Consider the following 13,494-nt stretch of genomic DNA (forward strand, 5'->3'; position numbering starts at 1 on the left):
CTCCCTCTTATATGATGCCCTTCGCTATTCCCGTTAGCTTCCCTCCTCTAATCTCCGTCTTCTCTTCTTGCTTCAAAACCCTAAATCTTCTACTTCTTCGCCGATCCATTCCGATCCCGGACGAGTCCGAGGATTCGAATCGTTGGAGCGTTCGAGGCTAAATTCGAGCACCTTGGTGATATTATTCTGCCGGAGAAGTTTGATCCGCCGAATCGAAGCCTTCTTCCAAGTAGAGCCGTCGGAAGGCGGCAAAGTTCTTTCGGTAAGGTTTTTGCTGCTTGTTTCGATTCTATTTGACTGGAGTTTGCTGTTTTTTTCGTCTGTGTTGGATTTGGGCATCCGTCGGAAAATGATTAATTTGAGCTCTGGCGCAACATTCGTATGTGATTGTTTTTTTTTTTACTCTCTCTTCGGCTTGAAGTAGAATTCATGCTAACCGATTCATGACAAAAGTTATATAAATTTATTAAAATATTTGGATCTTTGTTCCGATCGGTTAGAAGATTGCTCTGCTTTCTTCTATATTTCTGATTTTTTTAAAAAAAGAGAGAATCTGAATGTTTAGTTGTTAATTTAAGTTTTTTAGTTGCCCCTTGGAAGTGATAAACCTTCTGATTTCGGAAAGTTAATGTTTGATAACTGGATGCATTTTGTTGGAATTTATGTATAAAATGTTTGTTCAGACACTAGCGAAAGAAGGAGGAGGAGGGGGGGGATTGGGAATTTTGTCACTTTTATAGGAAGTGATTACTGACTTTGTTAATGCGGGGACGAGAACAAGTGGGCTTGGTGCTGATTTGTGAAAAGAAAATCTGTTAGCTATTATTAAATGTTTGTAATTTGTTGATCATTCTGTTGAAGAGAGCTAGTTGGTACAGGGGTTTTCTTGAGAAGATATGACCATAGCCTTTCCTTTTGGAAAGGGAAAAGAAATCAAGAATGGCTTCGAGGGCGATTGCCAGAGGGAAGAAGTACCTGCTGGAGCGCTTGAATGTACCTGCTCGTCCGTATTCTAGTTTTTCAAGTTTTGGACACGGCAGATTTGCACATGATGCAAATACAAGGATTATGCATCCAGTCTCCGAGCAGAATTCCGACAATGCTGACTGTCAGAAGGAGCAGGAGGCAGTGGCAATAGCCAAAGAGGATTTGTTGCGCTTTTATGCAAAAGGGTTTCTTAAGCATCCACCAGGTGGAATTTTTGTTGCAAGTTTTGGATATGAGAGACAAGATTTCACTCTACCCTTGGGCATCAGATGGTTGTCGCAGTCTGTTCACACTGCATCCACGGCTACAGCTGCTCAACCGGAGATGGGCGGTGGGGAAGAGCAGAATGAAGATCAGAACCAAAAACAGATAAAAGAAGTATTGCCTGAGGAATGTGATCAGGCTGTGGAAGGCCTGAGCACAGCAAAAGCTAAAGCGAAAGCCAAGCAGATGCAAGAATCTCAGAAGACTACTCAATCAATCATGCACAAGTTCTGGGCAAGGATTCTGGGGATTGGTCCTGCTTTGAGAGCTATTGCCTCCATGAGCAGGTCTTGGCTCTTGTCTTTGAACTTTAGTTTAAGGCCTTTCTCAGTTCCTTTGCTGTTTCTGGCCTCTTTTCTTTCTAATTTTTCTATTGTTTGCTTTTCATTTTCTAAGGGAGGATTGGGCCATAAAGCTTCGACACTGGAAGGATGAGTTTGTGTCTACCTTGCAGCACTATTGGCTGGGTTTGAAACTACTGTGGGCAGATATCAGGATTTCATCAAGGTTGTTGTTGAAACTTGCTGGTGGAAAGAACCTCACCAGAAGAGAGAGGCAGCAGCTGACACGCACCACAGCTGATATCTTCAGGCTGGTTCCAGTTGCAGTTTTCATTATAGTTCCATTTATGGAGTTCTTGCTTCCAGTCTTCTTGAAATTATTCCCAAACATGTTGCCATCCACTTTTCAGGACAAGATGAAAGAACAGGTACCAGCTGCTGTTTATGCCATTGTGCTCTAGATATTGACTCATTAAAAGTTAAAATTCTTATACTCGAGTTTTAATATGATAGTCCAAAGGCTTATTCAGGACAATCTTGCTACTGAAGCTCTGTATCGTCTTCATAAGTTGGAGTGTCGTCTCACTGGTTCAATGCAGACAATGTCTGCCAAGGCCATTTCATTTGTTATTATTTTCTGTGTTATGTATATTTCTATGTAGTATGCTGTACAGTTTCCCTAGGAGGATGTTGGTCTTACTTCAGTCTTTTGACTTCTAACTCGTAGGAAGCATTGAAAAGGAAACTTCAAGCAAGAATAGAGTATGCAAAGTTTTTACAGGACACTGTGAAAGAAATGGCAAAGGAAATCCAAACCTCACGTAGTGGAGAAATTAAACAGACTGCAGAAGATTTAGATGAATTTTTGAACAAGGTAAATTGCCATTGGATTTAAACTTTTCTTTGATTAAATTGGCCAGCATGTGCTATGTTGTTACTTTGGTTTCTGATGTGATAATCATATGATCTGAGATGTTTGGTTTGCAATTAGGTCAGGACTGGTGCCCGTGTTTCCAATGATGAAATTTTAAGCTTTGCAAAATTATTCAATGATGAGCTGACTTTGGACAATATCAGCAGGTTGTTTAACAGCTAATTTCTGATCTATTCTCTTCATTTGTTTTCTCTGTATCTTATTACATCATTGGCATGTCATTGCGTGCAGGCCAAGGTTGGTTAATATGTGTAAATATATGGGGATCCCACCATTTGGAACAGATAATTATTTACGGTATATGCTTCGGAGAACGTTAGAAAAGTAAGTCCTATGGGTCATTCATGTCAAAGAACTCCCCCCCTCCTCGCCTCTTTTTTCTTTGCTCCCAAGCATTCAGTACTATATCTTTTATTCTCATTGTGTCGCCTCCAAACTTGATGAAAAATCTCATGTATCATAATTATAAATTTGACAAATCAGAAAAGGCTACATAAGGGCAGCACAATCTGTTATTTGCCTTATCTTATGTCAATAATTGGCTCTTACATGGATGGGTAATTGACTTGAGGGAAAAAAAGTAAGAGGGGGAAAAAAAAAAGCAAACATGTGGTATCCCACATCTGCATCCTGTTTCAGATTAATAATTGCTTGTCACAGATCAAGTAATTGCTTGTCCTGATCAGGAAAACAGAGATTGTAATTGCTGTACTTTTCATTTGGCAAAGCTAACTGACTTAATTGAATCTTTCAACAAGAGTTCATTAAAAATTTTTGTCTTATAAGCATTTCCTGCGTAATTGCTTGATTCTCATTTTGGAAATATGTGGCTGGCTTTATTATGATCTTCTTGTTTTAAGCATAAGTATGTAAGCTGTGCCTGAACCCACAATCTACATGTTGGATGGAGCTGTGAAATTGCATTGCGGGCTTGATGATACATTTACATTTTAATTTTTAAACAAAGCATTTTTACTATTTGAGTTAGACGAAGGTGTTGGAACATGTTGGAAATCAAATTATAGGTAACTTAATGTTCAAATTTCATTTCATAAAACCTAGAAAATTATGGGAGCACTGAGACCAGAATGTCTTGAAAATTCTTGGACATAGGATTATTACTTGTCCTTTGTCTTCTATATATTTGCATGCACATGCCCATATAAAGTATCCTAAAGGATTGAAAATTGTGTGTGTGGAGAAAGCAGTATCATCAGTAAAGTTGCTTAAAAAGACATAAAAAGGTTCATCAGGTGATGGAAGAAAGTGAAAGAAAAATTTATGCAGTGGAACTGTGGAAGAAAGAGGTTGTATCACTTACCTAAGAGGAGATTAATGGAAGGAATCGATTAATTAGATATGATGATGATTGGTAAAGAACTGAATGTTTGTTATGAAGGAAACAAAGCCTCTGACCGAAAAAATGGAAACAGAACCATTGTGATCAAGTTAAAAGAGGATAACGAGAAACTTCTTTTTAATTAAATTGCTGAGGGCAGATAATTGCACCTAGAGCTGGGAGTACTTGTCAGGTTATGGGAGACTGCACATGGTGGTCTGCAATGAAGTATGCAATGTCTATAGAATTCCTTGTGTTGGGTATTTTGTTGGCACCAAGGTTTGAATGTAATTATTCTCCAAGTGCTGTAAGGGGAGGCTAGAGAACTTGGAGCAACTTATAAATATGATGTAAAGCAATTGGTTTTGAGCATCCAATTTTCTTCATGCTTATTGGAGGTAATTGACCAGGGGACAGATTCAAGTCCTTGATTCTGACAAGTATATCCGCATTTTTGCTAATGATCCTGATTACAATATTGGCTCTAGTGCTGTTAGTGATTCAAAGAGTTGAAATTTCTTGGCTTATAGAGGATAGATTGGATTACAAACTAGATGGAGAGTGATATATTTTCTTCTTAAATTTCACACTGAGAGGTACATGGCCAGTCAAGATGATTATATTGGTTAGTGATAGCATGTGATCAGGAATCGTATCTGGTAGACAACAAATAACTTTAAATGTTGGAAGAAAATGTTCAGGTAGATGAAGTGTACAATCAATCAGAGAAGCGATGCTGTAGAATTATCATGTAGGTGGGAGGAAACAAAAATTTGACAATGTGCTGAGTTAAAATGATTTGGAAATAGCAGGATTTGACAGTGAAAGGATGGCCAGTGTGGGTGGAGATCAGTTGATGCAAATGGTAGATGCAAGCCAACAACTAGAGAAAATGTCATTTTTGAAGATAATTGCAATATTCATGTTAGAATTTTATTATTATTTTGGAATGCAGTATTTGCATCACAATTGGATAAGAGATATGCATGCCATGCTGTTGGGGTGTTATCTAAATTGTGTTATCAAACCACCATAGGAGGTAGGTTTTTAAGAGAGAATTTATATTTTTCTAGCTGCTTTTGCTTAAATTTGGTGTTTTGTGAGTCTATGATATTATTAGGTATAACTAAGATGCCTCGTTTAAAGTTTTTTGAAGTGTTGGCACTTTTGAATGCTTGGACATGGCAGGGCGTGATAACATAGCTAGATACTCTACTTTTACCTGTACTATTGATGTGAGTGAAAAATGCCAACACTAGCACATTTTCATTTTTATTGGACATCTTGACACATTTGAAGTGACCTTAAATGCATCTAAGGAATAACTTAAACAACTTTTGAAATCATGGCGTTGTATTGCTTTGTTTGTTAGATAGCATCTTCTTTTCCTCTTCAGTTCTCTTTTCTAATAAGAATCAAAAGAAAGGCTTTTATATGTAATATGTATATATATGTATATATGTATATAGATATATTGCATGTATGTTTGCTTTTATGTGTGTTTAGATATATGGATGCATGTGGATTTATGTATATATATGAATATATGTATATGTGTGTATGTGTGTGTGTATACACGTATATGTGTTATGCAAGGTGTACCAACTGGCGACCAGTTTGGTGCGTGTTGTACCAACCTGATCTATATTGGAATAGGGTGAGGGAGAGAGGGATGGGAGAGAGAGGACTCACTTGACCACGAAAATTCTAGTGCCAACCTGAGGAGGATGAGCTTGAAGAGGCCGAGGTGATGATAAGGCCCTTGCCACAGATGGCCACATCATTGAAGTGGATGCTAAGGTTTTCCTCTGAAGAAAGGAGGACCAGAACTCGAAGCAAAGGTCGAAGGAGGATGAAGAGGAAGATTGGGAGAGAGGGAGAGAGAGAGAGAGGGGAGAGAGAATAGGGAGTCAGGGAGGGGGGAGAGGACTCACTTGGTCACAAAGATCCCGACGCCAACCCGAGGAGGATGAGCTCGAAGAGACCAAGCCGACAGATGAGGTCTTCGCTATGGACCAAAACCCGGAGCAGAGGTCAGAGGAGGCAAGAGAGGAAGATCAAGAGAGAGGGGAGAGGGAGGAGAGGGAAGGAGGGAGGGGGAGAGAGAGGACTCACCTAGCTATGAAGATCCTGGCACTTACTTGAGGAGGATAAGCTTGAATAGGTCAAGGCGACGGATGAGGCCCTCGCCATGGACAGTGGCGGTATAGGAGGGGGCGCTAGGGTTTTCCTCAGAGAATGGAAGGTTAGAACTTGGTATATGGGCCAGAGGAGGCAGGAGAGGAAGATCGGGAGAGAGGGAGAGAGGAGAAATGGGAGAGGAGGATCAAAGTAAGATTTTGCCATAATGGTGTATACCGCACTGTACCAGACATATTGTACCTTATTGGTACCAAACCGAGACTCCATATGGGGGAAGGAGACATATTGAGTCTTGGTATACTAAATTGACTCTCGTGTTGAGCATATCGATAGTGTACTAGCATAGTACCGATACAAGTTCCATTACTGAGACAATGAACCTTGATCGAAGATAGGGAGAGAGAGTGGGGAGGAGAGAGGCAAGAGAAATTCAGGAGAGATCGAGAGATGGCGAGAGGTTTCATACTGTTTCAACTTGCCAAACTGTCTCGATAATTGGCCAGTCTGATTGAATACACACCCTGAACCGCTTGGTTTGGAACGGTTCGGCGGTCCTTGTGTGTATTATGTATGCATGCGTATACATTGGTTATATTTATATATGCATGTGTATGAATGTATTTGTATATGTGTATGTACGTGTATATGTATATGTGTGGGAGTGTATGATGTGTCCACATATCTAGATTTTTGGAGGTGGTTGTGTCTGACATTTAAAGATAGTAGGACACTTCGACACTTGGTAGTTGGCACACCTGCCAAGTGTGCAGGTAAGTCTGGGTATAATTATGGAAAATAGGGAGGGCAACACTGCCAAGCTCATGTGGTGTTTCACCTTTTTTATTGTTAGCTGTTCAACTTTTCTTTTAGCTAAACTTCACCTGGTTTCAATTCCATATTCTGATGTCCGTTTTAGGATGCTTTTGAGCAGTTTGGCCAAATTATTTCATTTATGGTGTTGGGAGAGGATGTACATTGTAGACACATGATGCCTAGATGAAGAAAACAGGCCTTGAACTAGGTGAAACTTCTTCCATCATGTTGTGGATTCACCCTTTAAATAGCTAGCTACTTCTAGTAACAAGTTTCATTTTGACTGGAACTTTCAAGTTTAAACCATGTGTTGTCTGATAATGTTGATTTGCTTAGTACGTATATTAGTGCATATTGCTGGATTGATTATGACTATTGATTGCGAAGGTTAGTTTGCAGTGATGCAGTAAGATGGGGAGTAATCTGACCGAATATGACCATACATAACTATTCTTTTTCTCAACCACTGGAGCGTTGCTTTATAAAATTTTGTTCACTATTCATCCTAGACATGCATTCCATTTAAGTACAAGCTCTTATTATCCTATGTTGCACTCTTTAAAATGACTTTTGCTTTATTACATACTGAATTTGGGAAGGTTTTTTAATCTGTTTTTTTTTTGTTATTGCTTGTGTTTTGTTCTCTCTGTTTCTGCTGTTTTGTACTCAATTTGCATGCTGGATTGCTGCCCTTCCATTTCTTAGCAGAATTCTTAGTTTTCCTTGGATTGTTAATAGTGTATTCCTGTTTTGTCTAGGATTAAAAATGATGATAAACTGATCCAAGCTGAGGGTGTAGAGTCTCTTTCAGAAGAGGAACTTAGGCAGGCTTGTCGTGAGCGAGGCTACCTTGGGTTGCTCTCAACAGAGGATATGCGTCAACAGGTTTTCTTAACTAGAACTTTGTTCTCAGCATGGTGATTTTCCAATAGTGTCTGGCATATTTAAGAATTTGAGTGCCCCCCATATGATAAATTTAAATATAAATGGATTTGTAGTAACCTTTTGCTATGTCCATTCTACCGAAAGAAAAACGTTGGTACCAAAAATAGTAATGGTGCAGTGTGTGTGATTCATAATAATCCTTTTATTCTTTACATCCATGTTGTTGACATCTCAGCGATTCAATTGAACCGTAATAATTTCTATACCATGCTAATCCCCTCCATGCTTATTAGCATTTCTCTATTCCTTTATACTTACTTGTCTATTTTGTTATATATGCCTTTTAATGTGTACTTGCTTTCTATTATATTTCTAAAATCTCTATTTTTTCTTGTAATACCAGAAAAAGATAATCTTTTCTGATAAAAACTTTCCATGGTAATATTTGTATCCAGCTTCGTGACTGGTTGGATCTGTCTCTTAATCACTCTGTGCCATCTTCTCTCCTGATACTCTCAAGGTAATTACATATTAGGAACGGGAATATATTTGAGCATTTTTCTCTATCTATGTTTCTAAGCTGGTGAAATTTATCAGGGCCTTCCTTATATCTGGAAAGATAAAACCTGAGGAGGCTGTTGTAGCCACATTATCATCTCTACCAGATGAGGTTGTGGATACTGTCGGTACTGGTTTGCCATCGGAAGATTCAGTATCTGAGAGGAGGAGGAAGTTGGAGTTCCTCGAGATGCAGGAAAACTTATCAAGGTACTTTTATTTTGTACTTTGCAAGATCTTTTTTATGTTATGAGCTGCAATAAAGAAGAGGAATGAAGGACATTGACAACTGTCTATCTAGAATTTATATGATGGGCACAGGTTACTTCCACTCTGAAGCAGTAAGTTTTTGCGCTTTGGGTACATGAAGACTTTGACATTGGTGTTTAGTGTATAATGCAACTAAGTTTCTTTGCTGGTGCATGCAGAATTAATAATACTTTGAACATGAATCTCAGAATCCATTGTGTCTCATGCTCAGTCCTGTGGTAGAAATGACTTTTCTGCTTCACAATGGACACAATCTTTGATGAGTCTCCAGTATTATTAATTCAATTTCATTTTCCTTTATTTCTTCGTTTTTTATAATATTTGAAAGGAGCAAAATACTACAGAAAAAACATCTTTGAAAGGTTGCAAGAGCTTAAGATGACTATACATGCTAGCAGATAGGTGACCTGTTCTAGTGCAAACCAAAGTCAGTTTCAAGGATGCTGGTCTGTCCAAATGTCAGTGACATGAAAGTCCATACAACATGATTTTGCAATCCTGACAACTTGAAAATGAAATCCCCCCTGATATTCTCATAAAATATGATGTGGTTAGAATTCCAAGAATTCCTGTTTTATGTCTGCCAGGCATTTGTGGGTTTCTTCGTTTATGACTGCTCGCTAATTTTTTTGACCTTGGAGTCTACGGAGTGGTGTTAGAGAACTTATCTGAGAATTCCTTTCCTTTTTCCTGCTACCAGTTGGTTCTTTTGGTTTCTAATTGTGCTTGCAAAATTCAGTTTAACTGAAAGTTTTGGAGTCTATGACGTGTTGTGAAAAAAGTTGTTTTCATGCTCTCCGGATAGTCTTGCGGCAAAGTTGGAACAACATTTGTTTGCTTATATTACCAACATGGCCTAGTAAATGTAATCTATAGGTGACTATAATTTGATTGAACTGGAGGCTTCTAACTGTACTCTCTCTTTTGTATGTATTGTCTGTGTATAACTTGCTTCCGATGCATTATTCTTTTTATGATTGTCAAGGCTTGAAGTACAAGTGTACCAAGACTCATGCCAATAATTACTGATGCGGTACAGTATGGTACTGTATTGACACACTAGTACACCTATTGGTGCTGGCACAGCTAAAGCGAGATGCCATGTGTCGGTATGGTACCACACTGAGGGATGTATTGGTACAGGTATGTTTGGCCAGTATGCACTAGTATTTATAGGTACTTAAATCCTTGATAATGATTACTATTAGGGTTCCTTTGCATAACCCCTCCTATTATAGGTATCTTGGGTTTCCATTTGAAAGTTTATGGGATAAGAGTCTGCAAATATATAAGAATGGTTTTTTATATGCAATTAATCTATTACTGATGCATTATTCCTTCCTCTGTGATGTTCAATCAGAAAACCAGTCAATTGGATGGGCACATGTTTTTTTTTTTCAATTACTGCAATAGTGTTTCTTACTTGATCCTGAATATTTCTCTTGCATCTAAATTGCAATACTCTGGAGCCATTCACCTTATTGTCTAAGAAATTGCATGGAACAGATTTTTATTCTGAATGTTCTCCTAGAGCAGTTTTCCATCCTTCTGCATGGCATTTATGGGATATTAAAGCATATTGTTTTTAAGTTGGAAACCAAAAGGTCATGTTGATCACATGCGCAGCTCTTATCTTGGTTTTATTTGTCTTACTAAACTAGTACTAATTTAACAATATAGTTTATTGATGCTTAGATGTTAATATTCTGCCGGTATTAATGTCTCTGTGCATCAAAATTTTTTAGGAGGAAGAGAAAAAGCAAGAGAAAGAGGAGAAAGCTAAAATCAAGGAGTCTGGGATCAGTGAGGAGGATGTGGCTTTGAAGGAAATGACATATCCTACTGGTAAGGAAGCAGAGGAGCTGGCGAAAGCAAAAACACTAGAAAACCAGGAAGAACTCTGTAAAATCAGCCGTGCGCTGTCTGTACTGGCTTCAGCATCTGTAAGACCTACAGTCGTCGAACTCCTTTCTTCCCCTCACTCTCTTTCTAGTTAAATATATGGCATTGATGCAAGCTGCTTTTTGTACTAATATTTGATGCTTAACTAATTTCTTGCAGTCAGTGAGCAGGGAGCGCCAAGAGTTCCTACGCCTTGTAAACAAAGAGGTGCATCTCATTTTTTCATGAATACCATGAAATATAACTACATCACTGTGTTTAAAATTTGACAGATATGACTCAGCACAAAGAAATTATGAACATTAACGTTCCAGTTGGAAGTCCATTTCAATCTCTATGAATGGGGCTAGTCCTTCTTACACACAGCACCATAAACTTTGGGCTAATTGTTGTCAAATACAGATTAAACTGTATAATACCATGCTGGAGATGGAGGGTACTGAAGGTGAAGAAGAGGCTAAGAAAGCATACCGAGCTGCTAGGGAGAAGAGTGACCATGCGGCTGAAGTTTCTGCAGGGGGCAAAGTCTCATCAGCACTTATAGATAGGGTGAGGAATTTGTGCTTGTAGTTTCAACTCATTCACACTTTGCCATTTTTTATCATCCTGCTTGTCTGAGTCATGCTATGCTGCAGTATTAAATGATGGCACTGCATTCTTTTATTTCAGAAACTTGATGTGAATCAGATTTGTCGGCAGAATTTATTATGACTTGTTTTGTCTGATGACTCTGATATAAATGTTTCTTAGACTAAACTGGATTGGTCTGTCTATCCATTTTCCACTATAACCAGGGTATCCTTCTGGTCTGCTGTTGGGCTATTAAAAACCATCTGATTTACAACCAGAGGAACTATTAGTATTGGTTGGATAAAGTGAATCAACCAGGTCATCCTTGGCTTGGCATGTGCTTTTTTTTTTATTATTAACAGAATGTCCAGAGTTGCAAATAGTGGCATTCATTACCAGCTCTTACATTAGAATAACCAATTGACAAACTACTATTTTAGCAGCTAACTTTTTACAATAGAAGCGGTACTTCCATAGATGAATGCATATGTAACTGCACTCTGGCATCGTCGGGTTCAACTGAATGACTGACTGAACCAGCTTGGGCTGGTCCAGCTGAAGACACCATTTTGATTGGATGCTCTGGTCCAGTTCGACCAATACTGTGTTGACGCTCAATGTTTTATTGCTTAAAAGAATTCAATTGCATATAATGTTGGAAATGGTTTGAAGTTGCATGATATGTTTCTAGGATTTTCTAGATATTCATCTTGACAGTGATTTTGGTTCTTGAAGTTTAGGTTATTCATTTTCTGGTAACATCTGTATCATGTTGTTTGCCATGCTTCAGGTTGATGCCTTGCTACAAGAACTTGAAAAGGAAATTGATGATGTAGATGCGAAAATTGGTAATCGCTGGCAAATTCTGGACAGGTAATTATTGCATACAAATTTGTTCTGTGTTTTGCTAGGGTAGTACACTTTATGTAGTGGATTCTATTCAAGGCATTTGTATTATAAATGGAATTGTAACCCGTCTTGATATGCATTGTAACAACCTATGGTGGGTTGTGGCTTTATGGTTCTTACCCTGCTGTCCATTATCATTGCCGTTCGTCCCATAAGTTCTTGATCCTTTGACCAAATTACTTACAGCCTTTGTTATCTATTTTGTTTAATTAAATTTATTATGTTTATGTCATTAAAAAGTATAAGAAGCGGAGCAACATATTTATCCCTTAGACTTGATGCTTTGTTCAGGAAGATATTTATTATTGCTATATAAGTCTGGAAACACTGCAAATCTTTCTGCGGAAAAAAGTAGCGAGGCTTCTGACCAATTGAACTCTGAACCAAAATTTGAACCAAACTTATTAAATATATAACTTCCTGGTCGGCACATGACCTATGTATTGGGGAACTTTCTTTAAGCTTCTAGTTGGATATTGGTTGCAATTGATTACTCTATTCTCACAGTAATAATAATTTTATCGCATTTAATCTTTTATCTGTAGGGATCATGATGGCAAAGTGACACCTGAAGAGGTAGCAGCTGCTGCCATGTACCTTAAAGACACTATAGGAAAGGAAGGTGTCCAAGAACTCATCAGCAACCTTTCTAGAGATAAAGGTTAATAGCTAGATCCGTACAAATCATTCTGCAGCTTGATCATACCTCTTGCTTAAATGAGCATTATATTTGTCACAGTCCACATAATCTATTTGCTAATTTTGCATTTTTTCAACTCGCAACAGAAGGGAAGATTCTGGTGGAAGACATTGTAAAGCTGGCATCTCAAAATGATGATGCCAATGGAGTTGAAGGGGAACGGCTATAGTTGGTAAAATAGTCACAAATGCTCATCTATTTCTGAACCTATATAATCCATTCTTTTCAAGACTTGTACCAAGATTTCTTAGATAGGTCTATAGCTAGTAGTCCCGTCTGCAAATTCTTCAGCATTAAATTTATGTTTCACCCATGGCCTCCTACGGATTTTGTGCCTCAGTACAATATATGTTCTTTTTCACTGTAGAGTCAACTTTTGATTCTTTACTGCTACATAAATTTTGGGAAAGACAGCTTATTAATGTAAAATAATGCAGCATAAGCGGAGCTTGTGGGGCGTAATCTTTTGGTTGACCAGTTATATCTGTTTGACATCTATAGAATAAGAATCTTCAAGTAGAATTATCCTTATATTCTTTTTCTAAGCATGTCATTTGGTGCAGTTAACAGTTATTTTATATTCCATAGTTCGCTCATGACTGAAACTTTCTGAGATGGTAACTTGCCACGTCGGGCCCTCTTCAGGTCTTCCTCAGAAAGTAGCATGGCAAAAAGCTTTTTGGTGCATAGTTATTTTATATTCTTCTTCCTATATTTATAGTAAAAGATGATCGTATCTCCATAGTAATTTGTGGAGTTAAATGCCTAGCTTGCTGGTGCTCCTTTTTTTTTCTCCGATAATGTCATGCCAATGCTTGCCCGAGCAGTGGAAGTGAGGTGCTGAATTATAATGTTCCTTTCTGATTTGTTAAAAAAAAATTCTCACCTTGAAGGAATTGAGAAGAATAATATCCATCAGAGATGTCCATGTCTTCAAAAA

At 38.2% G+C, this 13,494-nt stretch overlaps 1 protein-coding gene across 1 annotated transcript; it reads left to right on the forward strand.

The window, feature by feature from the left end:
- Positions 1–13,035, forward strand: LOC120112160 (mitochondrial proton/calcium exchanger protein-like). The gene is made up of 15 exons (XM_039130843.1): positions 1–262; positions 879–1,538; positions 1,648–1,960; positions 2,260–2,406; positions 2,524–2,612; positions 2,698–2,790; positions 7,519–7,645; positions 8,101–8,165; positions 8,243–8,426; positions 10,219–10,416; positions 10,535–10,582; positions 10,778–10,924; positions 11,736–11,818; positions 12,400–12,515; positions 12,641–13,035. Exons 2-15 carry the CDS (start codon positions 940–942, stop codon positions 12,721–12,723), a joined length of 2,292 nt encoding a protein of 763 aa, XP_038986771.1. The 5' UTR covers positions 1–262; positions 879–939; the 3' UTR covers positions 12,724–13,035.
- The last annotated feature ends 459 nt before the right edge of the window (positions 13,036–13,494 follow it).

Source organism: Phoenix dactylifera, chromosome 10, assembly GCF_009389715.1.
Source record: "Phoenix dactylifera cultivar Barhee BC4 chromosome 10, palm_55x_up_171113_PBpolish2nd_filt_p, whole genome shotgun sequence".
Taxonomy (NCBI): Eukaryota; Viridiplantae; Streptophyta; class Magnoliopsida; order Arecales; family Arecaceae; genus Phoenix; species Phoenix dactylifera.

Excerpts from the sequence above, each read along its gene's own strand:
- LOC120112160 (XM_039130843.1), top strand. The coding sequence starts at position 940 with ATGGCTTCGAGGGCGATTGCCAGAGGGAAGAAGTACCTGCTGGAGCGC. Across the intron at positions 10,583-10,777 it reads TACGCCTTGTAAACAAAGAG|ATTAAACTGTATAATACCAT; the intron begins GTGCATCTCATT and ends TGTCAAATACAG. Across the intron at positions 10,925-11,735 it reads CATCAGCACTTATAGATAGG|GTTGATGCCTTGCTACAAGA; the intron begins GTGAGGAATTTG and ends GCCATGCTTCAG.